The sequence below is a fragment of the Ctenocephalides felis genome, unplaced genomic scaffold (assembly GCF_003426905.1).
Source record: "Ctenocephalides felis isolate EL2017-DRISC unplaced genomic scaffold, ASM342690v1 CF-g0.4_SCAFFOLD_03572, whole genome shotgun sequence".
NCBI classification, from domain to species: Eukaryota; Metazoa; Arthropoda; class Insecta; order Siphonaptera; family Pulicidae; genus Ctenocephalides; species Ctenocephalides felis.
Window position 1 is genome coordinate 34,299,990 of NW_020539726.1, and position 17,704 is coordinate 34,317,693.

Here is a 17,704-nt window from a genome sequence, read left to right on the forward strand (position 1 = left end):
TATACGCAGGTATTTTACACAAAATTGTAATAAATATTATAAATATCAATGAATATAATTATTATTTAATATATTAAAATTAGTCGGCTTACCTTCTATTTGAATTCACTTTCGGCCATTTTTCGGTTAACCTAAACTTGATTTACTTATGTCATCTCATGCAGCAGTATTAAAAGGCAGTTTTAACGCAAGTATTTTGCTCAAATATATAATAAATACACATTATTACACTTAAAACATTGTTATAATAAACAATACATATTTACAAAATTATTTCGGTTGAATTTTTTTCGTTAATTATTATTAATAATTAGATGCCTTACTTTTTATTTGAATTCACTTTCCGCCATTTTTCGACCAAATTTAACTTCTTATGTCATCTTTGATGATAATAGTTACAATAATACAAGGCTTTTATAAATTGACGTAAATACTTTACGCATAATTATAATAAATTTATTTATAAATATCAATAAATATTATTATTAATATATTAATAATTAGTCGGCTTACCGTTCATTTGAATTCACTTTCGGCCATTTTTCGGTTAACCTAAACTTGATTTATTTATGTCATCTTATGCAGCAATATAAAATGGAAGTTTTAACGCAAGTATTTTGCACAAATGTATAATAAAAACACATTATTACACTTAACACACTGTTATAACCAAAAATCATACATAAATTCATAATAAATAACACATATTTACAATTACAAAAACATTTCGGTTGAATTTCTTTCGTTAATTTGACACTTGTCTTATAATGTTGGCAGCGCTGCAATGTTATTGAAATCAGCGCCGCCGTTCGGTTCGTGTGAACGACGCGAACTACACTAATCGGTTTGTCAAATGCCAAAGCGAAGTTTACCGTATTATTAATAAGTGCGATGTTAAATGTAGCCAAAGTGAGGTGATAAAAAGACTCGATTTTCATTTTATTAATTCAAATCAATTCGAATATGAAAGAAACCAAGCTTAGTTTCACCATAGGCCCCAGCAGGGAGCTCGATTTAGTGCAATAATGGCTAAAGTTTTTGACATCTTGGGATGTGAGTCCGTCACTAACCTAGCTTGCAAACACACAAACAAATCAAAATTCTAAAAGGTAAATGACATATTTTCAACACACTTGTTACGTATTAAAATGTCTGATAAAGAAATCCAAGCTCACGATTTAACTTTACGTAAAGAGTTTTCGCAAGCTGTTCAATTGTACGATTTAATTTTGGGTCCCAACTCAAACAACTTTAAAACCTCCAAAGAGAGAGTCATAGCCTGTTTAATGGGTCGAGCTGAATGCTGCCAGGAATTAAATAGACATGAAACAGTAATTCTAGATTGCAGACGTGTTTTAAAACTATTAACCGACAGTGAAGTCAACACTTTAGGTACCAGAGTCCGCAGAAGACTTGTGCACTCCTTGTACAAACTAAAAAGGTACTCTGAAGCCGACTCGGCATGCAGGGAATGGCAGACTCTCATGCCCAACAATAGCGAAGCTTTCAAACTCCTGGATCGATACCGTACTGTAATCCAAATGGCCAATGGGCAACGTGCAAATCAACGTATATCCCAACAACGCTTAGACGAAGAAATGATGAACATTGATGAAAAACTAGAACTACTATCCACTTCCAATAGGACTAGGAAAAGCAATAAAAAGACTTCAGAATCATCACATGGGGTTTCGAAGAAACTTGATTTTGGAAATAATACTCAATTAAATAGTTTTCAAAAACAAATAGACCACATCGGTAATTTGACTTTGAATGAGGTGGGGGATAAAGAAGAGATGTCGGAGATTGTTTGTACATATTGCAGTTTGAGTTTTGCAGACCGGGCTGAGTTGAGGACTCATTGCCAGTCGGAAGCACATCAAACTGTTATTATGTCTGATGAAGGTTAGTAATTTGTTACTTAACAATGCATTTATTGAAGTAATTTATTGAAATTTGTAATTGATTGATGTAGTTGTACTTAAGGCATTATCAGGATTCAATATTGGTAAATGGAACTTCAAGAAGCACACAGGTAGCCCCCATGGGTACATCCCATGTTTTGCAAAGTTGTATTTTATAAAACGAAAGACTAGTATACAGTCTCCAGATTCGAGCCAGATTTTTCACAAAAAGTCGTTTTTTTCAATTCCTTATTTTAGTCAATAGATTTTTTTATATTTATTGGTATTTTATTTAAAAAATAAAACATATTTGGGGGCTCAAATTGCAAATGGCAAATGGGGTATTTTTTGCCTTATTTTTAATACATTTATTAAGCTGTTGTACAGTGATTTCATTATATTTAAATTTTCATATGGTTTATTTTAAAAGTTTTACTAAATTTTATTTTATTAGGAATTTTCTCAATTATTGAACCATATTAAAATGAATTCTTCTTAAAACATAAGTATTATTATTTTTCAAAAGAAAGTATTAATTTTAAAAATACAGTATAAATTTTTAAAGTAAGTATAAGTTTTTCATAAGAGAGTATCAACTTTTTAAACAAAGTATTATTTTTTTTTAAATGAAAATTATAAAGTTTTATAAAAATAAATTTCAATGTTTAAAAGAATCAGGTATTTTTTGCATTATTTTTATTACATTTATTGTACAATAAGTATAGTGATTTCATTAATTTTAAATTTTCTTATAGTTTTTTTTTTAAAAGTTCTACTAAATTTTATATTTTATTAAGGTTTTGCTCAATGATTGAACCACGTTTGAGTGAATTCTTGAGAATTATTCAGATTTTTTGCAAAAATTAAATTTTTTCGATTGATGATTTTAGTCAATAGATTTTTTTATATCCTATTTATTTATTGGTGTTTTATTTAAGAAATGAAACATGTTTGGGGGCTCAAATTAAAAATGGCAAATGAGGTATCTTTTGCATTAGTTTTACTACATTTATTGAGTAATTGCACAGTGATTTCATTAATTTAAAATTTTAATATAGTTTATTCTAAAAGTTTTAGTAAATTTTATATTTTGTTATCAATTATTAAACGGCGTTATAGTAGAATATATAATTGTTTTTCAGAAGAAAGTTTTATTTTTAAAAATGCAGTATATATTTTCAAAAAAAATAAGTTTTTTATAAGAGAGTATGGACTTTTTAAACAAAGCATGATTATTTTAAAAGTATGTTTAAAAGTAAATTATAAAAGTAAATTTCTATATTCAAAAGAAGGAATCAATTTTCTGTGAAAAACGATCAATTTTTAAAATAAACAATATTTTTGTTTAAGAATGCATTTTTTTTAAATATATTGAATTTTAGAAGAATTTAACTAACTATTAACTATTTTATAACTTATTTATTTATTATTTAATTTAATTAATTTTTTATTCATTTATTAAATCTAATTTCTATTTATTTTTTAAATTATTTAATACAATTCACTATAAACTTATTTATATTTAGTTAACTTAGTAGGGGATACTTCCCATACCAAAAATTAAGATTTACAAAAAATTATTAACTTTTTTTTGAAAAAATTTAATTTTCGAGAATTTTGAAATTTTTGATAAAATTTGACATTTTTGTAAAACTTTAATTTTTAAATTGAAAAAAGTAATCTTTTGAGGAAAGAACTTACTGTTACGCAGGCTGTACGGAACTCATAGAAATGTAAACAAAATTTATACTTATTATTGAAATCTCCATAAAATTTCTGATAATTTGATGTGCATATGTCTAATGATCATTTTTGACTGCAAAATGGCATTTTTTACATTTTTTACTTGATCTCCGACATCCCTAGACCTGCTTTCTCAAAAATTTAATCAGTTCTTCATTTCGTCGATACAAATAAAATGTGTTCTGAATCATTCAAATCGGACACTCCGTTCTCTTAGAAACTGAATTACCATTTTTGTCACGTTTTGCCCCGTATATCCGTAACGGCTGGACCTGCCTTTGCCAAAAACTTTTCAGCACGTCTCCCCATCAATACGAATCGAATGTTTTTTGAATTATTCAAATCGGTTGATCGATGTTCCCGAAATCGTCGACGAAAATTTGTTTCTACATATACACGCATAAATTTTAATTTTCAAAAAAGTTCTAACATTTTCTGTGACTTTGAACGAATTGAATTTTTGAGAATTTAGAAATTCTTGAAAAAAAAATTACATTTTTGACAAAATAGAATTTTTTTATTTTTAGAAATCTTTTGAAAATTCCGAACCTCGTTTTTTTTTTAAGCGCGTAAGCGCCGCGTCCCAGACTAACTAATAAATATTACGAATTTTTATTATTATTATTTTATATATTATTTTTGAAACGTTTTTCTTAATATAACCGAAACTGCTGGACCTGCCTTTCCAAAATTTCAACAAGTTCTTCATTTTGTCAATACAAATAAAAAGTTTTTTGAATCATTCGAATTGGACGCTCCGTTACCTCAAAAACTGAATTACCATTTTGGTCACTTTTTTCACTGTATCTCCATAACGACCGGACATGCCTTTGCCAAAAACTAATCAGCAATTCTCCCCATTAACACGAATCAAATGCTTTTTGAATCATTCACACACACATACATATAAAAGAAATATTTTCGTTTTTTTGCGAATACTATAACTTTTCCTTACGTTAAAAAATATTTAAAAAAGAAAAATAACTTACTCACTGGGGTCACCTGAACTTTAGATTTTAAGCATATTAGTAAAATGTTAAATACAGTTTCATATTCAATTATCACAATTATTTTTATTCCAGGACGAGATTGGAAATGGAGGCCTCCACCAAGAGGTTTCACAGTAGATTCATACACCCTTTGCGAGAGCCATAGTTTGGGAGGACCTTGTCGATATGGGGCTCAGTGTGTGGAGGCTCACGGGGCTGAAGAATTGTCCGAGTGGAGAGAACGTTTCGAATATAGACGAATGAAATTGCAAAGGGCTAGTGAAAAGGAATTATATGGGAAGAGTTATACAGGTAAAGGAAAATCTTTAAAGGCTTGCCCTTGTTTTTACCTAGTTTCCTATGTTTTATACAAAAACTTTAAGAATAGTAAATTTTCCAGAACACTGGTTTAGAATTAATATAAAAAAAGTTTTGCTCAAACATTCTGTAGTTCATGCAAAACAAATTAACAGAATTTTAAGTCATTAAAAGTAGTTTTATGCTGAAATTCAGAGAGTAGATAGAGAGTAATTATTTTATGCAAATTATTAGAACAAAGATATAATAGTTGACTAGGATGAATTAGCTTTAAAAACAATTATTCACCGTTTATGTATGATTTACACATATAAGAATGTAATTATTTTTATAATAGTGAAACGAACTGTGTATTATATAATATAAATTATAAACAAAAGTCAAAAAACAAAAGTAAATCAAATTTATGCATACATACCATAGACATTACACTACATGGACTGCTAGTCCTCATATGTTTTCAGTTGTATATAGTGCTCAAACATAGAAGGGTATGTGACGTCACATGTCTGAGCGAACATTGCCGACGACAATCGCGGACTCTCCCGATTGATCAAATGTCATATGTTACCTTATAATATATAAACCAATTTTAACGGGTGGATTCCATTTTATGTACATTTATTTCACAGGGGTAATAATATTAAATCATAATTCTTACAAAATTATCAATCCACTCAATTGCCATTATATTATTGCAATAAAACTATCACAGATAATATTTGAATTAAATTAACTATTATGAAATATTAAATATTATTATCATTTCTTACAAAATTATAAAATTATCAATTAGCAATCACAATTGCCATTATATAAGGTGACCATAAGTCCCGGTTTGGCCGGGACAGTCCCGGATTTTCACCTTGTGTTCCGGGTTTTCCTGAAAACAATACTTGTCCCAAATTTAGACTTTTTGTTCCGTATTATCCAGGGTTTCCGAAAAATATAATTCCCAAAATTATATTTATTAGTTACAATTGTAATATAATGTGTATCATTTTCAGATTGTCTTAAGATGAGTATTAATACGTTTAAAATGAGGTTGTATCAATACGTTATGAATGAGAAAATTTGCCAAAATTCTAAAGACGCGTTAAAATAGTTTCTCACATTAATAATTTCAATTTTAATTTTACCAAAACGAGCAGAAATTAAAAAAATGACCTTTTGAATATCTGTCACAAGTAGTAATATTATTCAAGTTAATTATGAAGAAAATTGAATAAAATTTTATACAATACTCAAAAGTGAAAAAAAAGAACCAAAATTGTAAAATTTGATATAAAAACAAATAATGGAAATAAAGGTATTTTTAATAGTCAGTAATGCTTAAAAAAAGTTCATTTATGAAAAAATGATTTTTATGTTAAAGAAGTATATATTTGATATATTAAGATTATATTTAGGCTATTTAAACCGCGAGAGAATCCGCGATTGTCCTCGGCAATGTTCGCTCAGACATGTGACGTCACAGTCCCTTTTATGTAGAGCCCTTATTTTGCACTCGACTAGCAGTCCATGTAGTATAAGGTCTAAGATACATACTTATTTAAATTAATTTTAGTTATAGACAATTAAATAAAGAACCACCGACTATTATCAATTTCTGGCAACTTTAATATAAATATTTTAATATTCTATTTAAATTTAGTAAAATGAAATTTTATTTTACAATTTTTATTGATTTGTCTTCTAGGCGTATTCTTAAATTAGTCACAAAATTTTCCCAAGTGGAAAATAAATTACCAAGTTGTCATTTTATTTGAGGATTTCAGATTTACTCTTCATACAATTTGAATAGAAACATTTCTTTTAAGTACTCGTTAATTGCCTCACTCATTAAATTAAATATAAATATAAATAAATTAGTGGTGTATGGCATCGTGCCTAAAGACAAATTGCTAAAACTCCCCGTACCGTAATGAAATATTCGAGAAATTTTAAACGTTTTCAAATATATTGTTACAAATACTGTATCTTTGTTTAATATTTATAAGAATTTGGCTATAATTTTCATTTTTAATTCTAACCTATATTTTTTTTATTAAGAAATTTATTTTCGAAAATATAATTAGCGGCAGACTCTAACATTTTTATATATTGATAGACAAAATTTTTAAGCTTTACTAAAGTATTAGTTTTATATAATATTTTCCTACAATTATACTTTTGTTACTAGTTTTAATTATTTTGTTAAATAGTTTTACTTAGAAACTGATTTAAATTACACAAATATTTCTGTAAACAAAAATTGTACAACTTTTATTTTATTGTTCTAGTAATTTCTATAAAAACCATTGGTGAATGGCATCGTGCCTTAATTGCTGGAACTTCCCGTACCGTAATGAAATATTCGAGAAATATTCAATGTTTTTTTAACTAGTGGGGCGCATGGCATCGTGCCTTAAGGCAAATTGCTGGTACTTCCCGTACCAGCAATTTTTTTTTTCAAATATTAACATTTTTGAAAAAAAAAAATCACTTTGAAAAAATTAGATTTTTGAGAAACTATAAATTTTTGAAAAAAAAAAATTTGGTAAAGACTTTTTGAAATATTTCTTTATTTTGAAATATTTTGGAAGTTCTGAACTTTTTTTCAAAGCAATCGTACTGCTTTAACTGCATAGTGATGAAATATCGAAGCGCGTAAGCGCCGTGCCGCCGTGTAACGGATAAACATTGGTACGGAACCCATAGGAATGTAAACAAAATTTATACTTATTGTTAAAATCTCTATAAAATATATGATAATTGTATGTGCATATGTTTAATGTACGTTTTTGAGCCCAAATTACATTTTTTTTATTTTTTATACTCGATCTCCGAAACCACTAGACCTGCCTTCATGAAAATTTGATCAGTTCATCTTGTTAATACAAGCAAAATTTTTTTGAAATATTAAAATCGGACTTCTCGTTCTCTTAAAAACTAAGTTACCGTTTTTGGCACTTTTTGCCCCGTATCTTTGGAACAGCCTGTACTGCCTTCTCCAAAAACTAATCAGCACATCTCCTTATCAATAGGAATCGAATGTTTTTTGAATCATTCAAATCGGTTGAACCGTGTTCCTTAAATTGTCGACGAAAATTTGTATCCAAACACACACATCAATTTTTTTTATAAGGTATGGCGAAAAGTTAAGAAAACTCTAAAACGTGAAGATATGCAAAAAATTTCATTTTTGATTTTTGACCCATTACTATAATTTAACCTACGGGACGTTAATAAATCGACCTTTATTGTAAAAATATATTATTGTAACTAATATAGCATTTTATTTTAATGTTATATTTGATACTAAGCTTATTACTAATTAATTTTAATATTGAAAATTATTGTTCTTAAGATATTGCATATTACATAATAGTTCTTAACAATAATTATTTTTTTTTAATTTTGTCACTTTGGAACGTATTCCCTATAACATCATATAAAATGCCATCTTGTATTTGCGGATTCTATATTCGCGGATTTTTTATGGAAGTCAGTACTAAATTGCATAAAAAAAATTTATTACCAATATAATTGAACAGTAAATAATTTCAGTCAAAAATGTTTTTAATCACTTTAGATTCTGTTAAAATATTTGGTTCAAATTACAGAATATTCTGTAGTTCTCTAGCAAAAATTTGTTTTATAAAAATTCAATACCGGTTAAATTCAGTTTTCTGGAAAAATTACCTAATGAAATGTGCTAAAATGTCGGTTTTTGTATAAACCCTAATATGGACTTAAAATCAACTCCACCTATTTTGGACATCAATATCAAAATTATTATATCTGTCTTTTTTTCTACTAACTTTTCTTTTACTAGAGCAACTTTTGGAGAAATGGATCCAAGCCCCGAGTCCCGAAAAAATCATGAAAGAAAGACTAGACGGTATCGAAGAAACCTGTTCTTCAGACTTAGTAACTACGGTTTCATCCAAAGTCAGCAAAAGAGACTGGACGTTCGTTCTAAAAACAAAATTACTTTTACGAGCCGTTGCACTTTTGCAAGACGCCCACCGAAACCATTTTACACTAAAACAAGTGTTTCCGGGCGAACCTAAACCTAACAAAAAAGGCCAACATGGTCATAAGATAGTTGAAGCCACTTTAACATCTGACCAGGAATGGTGTGTTACAAATTTAGATTCCAAGTATACTGATCCTGTAACAGATCAATCGCCTACTTTGGAGCATAGGGTTAAAGTCGTGTTTTCTACAGACATTTATGGTACTTTTAGGCAAAGTGTTGTGTTCGATTTCGGCACTGAACCGGTTTTGGTGAAGCATTTGTGCGTGGACGTAGTCCCGGTAACAGATGCTGATAAAATTAAGGAAATCAAAAAAGAGATTATTTTATCCACGGAGGCGCGTTGGGACTCCGAAAACGCTGAAATAGTTCCCTTTACATCAACTTTAATACCTATAGTTAGTTCTATTGATAACGAGCGCGATCGCGATTTATTTAACACATATCCTTGTCCAAGATCAAATACGTTCACTTTAACCCAATGCACGGTTATGGAAAAACGTTTGACTAGAAATAATTATAGATCTCGTATGCATGAGTTGTTGTATGTTGAAGAAATGGCTAGGTATGAACAAGTTGCTAGGTATAATTTGACCACAAAACTTAGGATCACGTCTAGTTATTTGTTGGCGCCAAGTGGTATGGCTACAAGTACTGCCAAATATTCGGTGAGCGGCGAATTGTTTGCTCTCATGACTTTGGGTAAAGACGTGTCGGAGGATACATCAGCCGGTAGGCTGATTTTGAATAATTGCACATCGGTGTTTTTGACGTCGGAGCAATCCAAGACCCAATTGGACGCCAATGGTAAACGCAAAGTTTATGAGGCTTTGATTGAAGACAAGGGCAAAAACATGGTTTATATGAGACTATCAGCAACTACTGTCCAGGAGCTGAATATCAAAGCCGACACAGATTTTATTGCTGAAGTGCAGTTCCAACTAAACCGCTTGACATATTGTGAATGGCACTACGCCATAGACAAAATCGCTGACTTTCGCGTAATTTTCCCTGACACGTACTTAGAACCCAACATACCCTGGACACCACAACGCCAATGGTCAGAATCTTTGGACCCTAAATTAAACCTAAAACAAAAAGAAGCTGTAGTTGCCATCACTACACCCATGCATATCAACTTACCACCGATTCTAATCATCGGACCTTTCGGTACTGGTAAAACCTACACTTTGGCCCAAGCGATAAAACAACTACTACTACAATCCGATACCAGGATTTTAATTTGTACACATTCGAACTCAGCTGCTGATTTGTACATCAAAGACTATCTTCATCCATGGGTGGAAAGTGGTATGGAAGAAGCCAGGCCTTTACGTATTTATTATCATAAGAGATGGGTGGCGACAGCTAATCAGATTGTACAAAAGGTGAATTTAAATTAAAATAAATATAGTATTTTAAGGATGTGTTTGTTAAAGTTTTTTTTTGTTGTTTTTGCAGTATTGTTTGATAGAAACTAATGGTAATGTGAGGAATTTCCAAAAACCTACTTTGCAAGATGTGATGAAGCATAGGATTATTGTGGTGACGTTGTCGATATCGATGGAGCTGGCTAATCTTGGATTGCCTAAAGGTAATTTGTTAATATTTATAATTTTTGCCTCGTTTTTGTTAATACAGTTTTCTGAAGGAGAAGTTTTTTTGGCAAGCAAATCCGATTAGGGATTTCATATTTTCTAGTTATATTTAAGTTTTATATTGAAGTTTCATCATTTGTCATCAAAATTTTACTTCTCATGAATGTTTTCTCTAAAACGTTAACTTTAATAACATGTCAAGTTGGTGTCCTTTTTTTAATTTTCGATTTTCCATAAGAACAATATCCAAATATGTAATATTTGCGAACTAAAGTATGATACAAAATGTTTCAGCTTTTTTTCAATATTTTTTTAATGTTACATTATGTTAGATTTTATAAAACTCAAATTTACAAATTTCAGCCAACCTACAATATTTTCATGCTATTTGCAACATTTTCAGACAATTTCATACATTTTTGGACAGTTTGTAAAATTTTCCCACGATTTGCAACATTTTCAGACGACTTGCAACATTTTTGGACGATTTACTACATTTTTAGGAGATTTGCAACGTTTGTCGACCATTTGCAACATTTTTGGATGATTTTCAGCATTTTTGGTCCATTTACAATATTTTTGGTTAAATTGCTACATTTTCAGACAATTTTATTTGATTCAGAACATTGTTAGACATTTTCAGAAAATTTGCAGCGTTTTTTGACAATTATGAAAATTTTTGGTCGATTTTCAACATTTTCAGACGATTTTCAAAATATTTGGTCGATTTTGAATATTTTTAGTAGTTTTTCAACATTTTTGGTTAAATTTGGTTAAAGAACATTTTTAGTCTATGTAGAACTTATTCAGAATATCTAAAATATTTTTTAGAATATTTTCAGTATATCTAGAACATTTTGAGAGTGTCTAGAACATTTTAAATTTATCTAAAACATTTTGAGAGTGTCTAGAACATTCTGGGGCTGTCTAGAACTTTTTCAGACTATCAGGGATATTTAGACCAAAAATAAGTCAGATTCTAGATTATCAATAATATTTTCAGGCCATCAAAAACATTTTTAGATCATCCAGAAACATTTTGAGACTATCCAGAACTTTTTCAGACCATCTAGAATACTTTCAGACTATTCAGAACGTTTTTAGATCTTCTGGAACATTTTCAGACCATTCAGAACCATTTCAAGACTAACCAAAACCATTTGAAGACTATATAGAGTTTGTTCAGACTGTCCAGAATGTTTTCACACTGTCCAGGATGTTTTCAGACTGTCCAGAACATATTCAGGCCATCCAGAATATTTTCAGACTATCCAGAACATTTTCAGGCTATCTAAAACGTTTTTAAACTGGCCAGAACATTTTACATCATTTCTAAAACTATATAGAACATTTTAAGACCATCTAGAACATTTTAAGACTCTCTAGAACATTTTGAGGCTATTCAGAACATTTTCAGACCATTTTCAACCTATCTAGAACGTTTCCAGGCTATCCAGAACATTTTAAGACTATTCAGAACATTTTAAAACTATCTAGAACGCTTTTAGACTATCTAGAAGGTTTTTAGACTGCCCAGAACATTTTCAGACTATCCAGAACATTTTCAGACTGTCCAGAACATTTTCAGACTATCACGAACATTTTCGAACATTTTGAAACTATCTAGAACATTTTGAAACTATCTAGAACATTTTGAAACTATCTAGAACATTTTGAAACTATCTAGAACATTTTGAAACTATCTAGAACATCTTGAAACTATCTAGAACATTTTGAAACTATCTAGAACATTTTGAAACTGTCTAGAACATTTTGAAACTGTCTAGAACATTTTGAAACTGTCTAGAACATTTTGAAACTATCTAGAACATTCTGAAACTATCCAGAACATTTTCAGGCTGTCCAGAACATTTTCAGGCTGTCCAGAACATTTTCAGACTGTTCAGAATGTTTTCAGACTGTTCAGAATGTTTTCAGACTGTTCAGAATGTTTTCAGACTGTCCAGAATGTTTTCAGACTGTCCAGAATGTTTTCAGACTGTCCAGAATATTTTCAGACTGTCCAGAATATTTTCAGACTGTCCAGAACATTTTTCAGACTATTCAAAACATTTTGAGAATATTCAGAACATGTTTAGACTACCAAGAATATTTTTAGGCTATTTACAACATTTCCCGACTAGAACGTTTTTAGACCAAACTTCCCAGAACGTTTTCAGACTTTCAAGAACATTTTCAGACTACCTGAAATATTTTTAGACTATCCAGAACATTTTCAGGCTGTCCAGAACATTTTCAGGCTGTCCAAAACATTTTCAGACTGTCCAGAACATATTTCAGACTATTCAAAACATTTCGAGTATATTCAGAACATGTTTAGACTACCAAGAATATTTTTAGGCTATTTACAACATTTCCAGACTAGAACGTTTTCAGACCAAACTACCCAGAACGTTTTCAGACTTTCAAGAACATTTTCAGACTATCTGAAGAATTTTTAGACTATCCAGAACATTTTCAGTATATGTAGAACAATTTCACACCATTTAAATTTGTTTCGGAGTATCCAGAATATTTTCATACTATCCAGAACATTTCGAGATTATTTAAACATTTTCAGAGTATCTGGAACTTTTTTGAACATTTTCAAACTATCCTGAACTTTTCCAGACTTGAACATTTTTCGACTATCTAGAAAATTATCAAACTATCCAGAAAATTCTGAAACAATCCTAAATATTTTTAGACGATCTAGAAATATTTAAACCCTTTAAACATTTTCAGACTATCTAGAACATTTTCAGACCATGCAGAACATTTTCAGGCAATTCTCGTTTGGCCACTTTCATACTTCCTTGTTACCTGTTTAAAGTAGTCTTAGAAGTTTTACTTCAGTAAACCTAACACTCTTGATATTTGTTTAAATGACAATCTTGATATATGTCAGACAAGTAGAAGAATATCCTAACCTAAGTAATAATGAACAAATTTCACATATTCATCAATTTAACAATGAGTATATTTTTTCACTTATTTTATCTTACATTTCACCAATTAGAATCAAAACATTACTAATCATGTAATAATTTACCAATTTGCATATTCGTATCAATTATCAATTTCTATATTTTCTACCAGGATACTTCACCCACATACTCCTGGACGAAGCTGCACAAGCCATGGAATGCGAAGCAATAATGCCCCTCGCCCTCGCCGGTGACCAAACAAGAATTGTCCTTGCCGGAGACCACATGCAGTTAAGTCCCGAACTGTTCTCAGCATTCGCTAAAGAACGAAACTTACATGTATCATTACTAGAACGTTTGTACGATCATTATCCGGGAACATTCCCCTGCAAAATTTTACTGTGCGAAAACTACAGAGCACACGAGGCCATAATTCACTTTACTTCTGAACTGTTTTATGATCAAAAATTGATATCCAGTGGTAAGCAGCCGCGGCACGATAAATTTTACCCCTTGACGTTTTTTACAACGAGAGGCGAGGATGTTCAAGATACGAATTCAACGGCTTTTTATAATAATTCTGAGGTTTATGAGGTTGTTGAAAGGGTTTCGGAGTTGCGAAAGAAATGGCCGGCTGCTTGGGGTAAATTGGATGAGCACAGTATAGGGATTATGACACCTTATGCTGATCAAGTTTTTCGTATAAGGTCTGAGTTAAGGAAGAGGCGTATGGGTGGTATTTCGGTTGAACGGGTTTTGAATGTTCAGGGCAAACAGTTTAGAGCAATATTTTTATCAACTGTAAGGACTAGACGTACTTGTGCAGGTACCAAACCTGATGAACTAGACTACGGGTTTCTTTCAAATTCAAAATTATTAAACACAGCAATTACGCGTGCACAAAGTCTGGTTGCTGTGGTAGGTGACCCAGTAGCCTTGTGTTCTATTGGTAGGTGCCGGAAGGTTTGGGAGCGTTTCATAGAAATTTGTAACCAAAACAAAAGTTTGTTTGGTATCACTTGGTCACTTCTTAGATCTCAACTGGACGGCGTGGAGTTAAAAAAGACTTATGTGCTGAATCCTTTAGCACCTGAATTTATACCGCGTGCTTTTCAGTCTGAAGCTTACATCAAAAGCCAGCAGAATTCTGTAAGTACTTATAATACTCAAACAAATGTGCCACCTCCTGTCCCGTCCACGCAACCTGTTAGATTTCCTTCGAATACGAATCAAATACCGCCGTTTATGGGCGCACCTGGACCACCACCAGTGTATCAACCGCCGTACTCGGTTTATTATTATCCTAATCAGGCGCCTCCGGCGCAAAATACAAACGTGTTCCCGCCACCAATAAGACAACCCGCGGTAAACGCATCGCAACCTCCAAACAACGTGCAACCTTCATGGAACAACGCGTTTTCAATGCTTTCACCGAAAAGCAAAGTCAACCAGCAGGATATTCCTATAAGAATGCCTCCGGTTTTACCGACTATGAGAAGCCCAAATAATATATCAATGCCTACGTTGCAACATATGACGAAGCAGCAGCATGGTTTGTACAATATGGCGCAAAGGAACACTCCGAGTCCACCACATTTTGTCACTGATAACTATGATAATTTGGCAAGGGTGAACCAGATGTACAACCAGCATATAAATCAACAAATACCTCATCCTGTGATGCCGACACCGACGCACAACAAAGTTCAGCCGGAGAAGGAGCATATACAGTTTTTGCAAAACGTGCACTTTCCTGAACGACCACCAGTTGTGCAGGAGACCATCAGGACACCAGAATGGACTTTGTTGCCGCCGAATATAACATTTCATGATATGGCTTTGGAACCGAAGGCTAGGCAATTGGAGTGGTACAGGCATTTGTTAGACACACAAGGTATGGAACCAGCCACAAAATTCTCTGAAATTTTACAACATGTTATAAACATGAACAAGCATCAACCGGCAGCACAGGATTTATATTTACCCAACAATGAAATATCGCGTTTCGATGATATTTTAAACGACAAACCTAATTTTGCGCAGAATTTGTATCATAATATGCCTAATGGACACGGGTCTGCTGGATTGAACATGCAGCCTGATCGAAACTGGATGGAGAACAAAAGTGATATGAATTATATAAACAAACCGGTGATTTTGCGGGATGTTGAGAACTCCATGATGCTTTTGCAACAGCAACAGTCCTTACGGGAAGAAAGACTATTGCAACAGCAACTTAATGCTCATCGAACATTCATCCCGGATACTACAGATGTACCCTGGAAGTTTCACGATGCTACATCACATTCTGTACCTTTGTACCGAAGACAAGCTGGACAAGTTGGTGGTCAACATAACCAGCTACAAGACATGTACGGCGGTGAGCAACATAATCTCTTAGACGACAAAGTAGGACTCAACACAAACTCTTTCAACTTTGGACACAACAACCAGCCGGACAATGTGCATCTTCTAAACATGCATCGGCAACATGTATTAAGCAATTTAACACCGCAACAAGTAAGTCAATTACAACAGGAACGTTTACAGCAGCAAATCAACGCAGATTTTGCACAATCTCTAAACTTAGGCGGAAGGAAACAAGAGAGCGTTGAAGAAATGATCACCAGACAACATGCCCAAAATTCAGCAACCTATGCCAGTGTTTTGCGTAACCCTGTAAAACCTATAGAAGAACCAGAACGTAATGGTGACCCTTTTGCAGTTCTGCGAGATTTGGGACATAAAAACAACCAGCACAACTCTTCCGGGCTGTACCATTATTTCCAATAATGTCCGCGAGAATCTCTCGATGTCGTAATTTTAACTATAAACATGTACCATGATAAACGTGACCCAATTGTGACACATGGTGGAAAAAATCGACAAAGTTTGTCTGCATAAAAAACGTAAAAAAATATATCCCAATTGTAACAGGTCGTTTGAACGATCAAAAAAAATCTGCGGGCAAACGTTGTCACCAAAAAAATATAATATAAAAAAACTCAAAAAAATATGAATTGATCATGCAATTAATTTGCATTTTATTCTTAATTTAATTAATTGTTCATTTACCATACTTTGACTTTAGTGTAGTGTACATTGAAAACTTCTGAAATTTTTTTGATATGATATGAAGTCATTTATTTATTATTTTTTTCTTTATCATTTATTAATCAGTATATAAACTGTATATTGCATATAATTATAAAAATGCATTCAATGTTTTGTTTTTAAATTTTGAATGGTTTTGAATAATTAATGCATTTTGAACAGTGTGTGATAATAGCCTGTGGTGTTACAAAAATAATACAGTATGAATTTTCAAATGCAAGGAAATTTTACTTTACTTTAAAATATTTTGTTTATTTTATTATATATATATATATATATATATATATATATATGTATATGTATGATTCTGAATTAAATGTTGACATATGTATTAACAAAGTCTAGTAATCGGGCTTAAATCAACAAAAGACATGAATTTCTTTGAAAAATTTAATTTACATCCATACGTTTCGGCTGTAATCTAAGCCTTCAATCAGTGGAAACTAAAAATAAAATTCATTCTGTTCATTCCGTTTATTTATTGTCTTATTGTTATAAATAGTTAAATAAGATCCTTCTATAATTCTTCGTCGGGTGAGAAAAGTGTACATTGTGTTTTAAAGTATTAATGTGGTCCGTAAGCATAGTTTTAAATTGTCTCGGTTTTTTTTAATTATTTTTATGTTGTAAACGTTTAATTAAGTTCTGGCTTGTTTCTCCTATGTAAATTAAATTACAGTCTAAACAATTTATTTAATAGACGAGATTTCTAAGTCGTTCGATATTAAAAGGGGTTTTTGTTTTGGTAAAAATAATACTTGTCGTTGTGCTAAAATTGGTTACAACATACAATTCTTTAATGTATGGTATTCATATTACACTAGAACAAGTCTCTGAGTCAGTTACATCGTTTTTACGTTTTATTTTTAGTTTCCACTGAATGAAGGCTTGGATTATAGCCGAAACGTATGGATGTAAAATAAATTTTTGAAAGAAATTCATGTCTTTTATTGATGTTTATACCCGATTATTAGACTTTGTTTATATATATATATATATATATATATATATATATATATACATACATACACACCTAACCTTCTTTAAAAAAAAAAAATTCAACGTTTTGGGTATCCAGGTCTTTAAAAAA

At 31.3% G+C, this 17,704-nt stretch overlaps 1 protein-coding gene across 1 annotated transcript; it reads left to right on the top strand.

The window, feature by feature from the left end:
- The first annotated feature begins 879 nt into the window (after positions 1-879).
- LOC113388405 (probable helicase with zinc finger domain) lies at positions 880-16,293 on the top strand. Its single transcript, XM_026625787.1, has 5 exons — positions 880-1,905; positions 4,730-4,948; positions 8,772-10,363; positions 10,437-10,569; positions 13,673-16,293. The coding sequence occupies exons 1-5, from the start codon at positions 1,149-1,151 to the stop codon at positions 16,291-16,293; spliced, it is 5,322 nt and encodes a 1,773-aa protein (XP_026481572.1). The 5' UTR covers positions 880-1,148.
- The last annotated feature ends 1,411 nt before the right edge of the window (positions 16,294-17,704 follow it).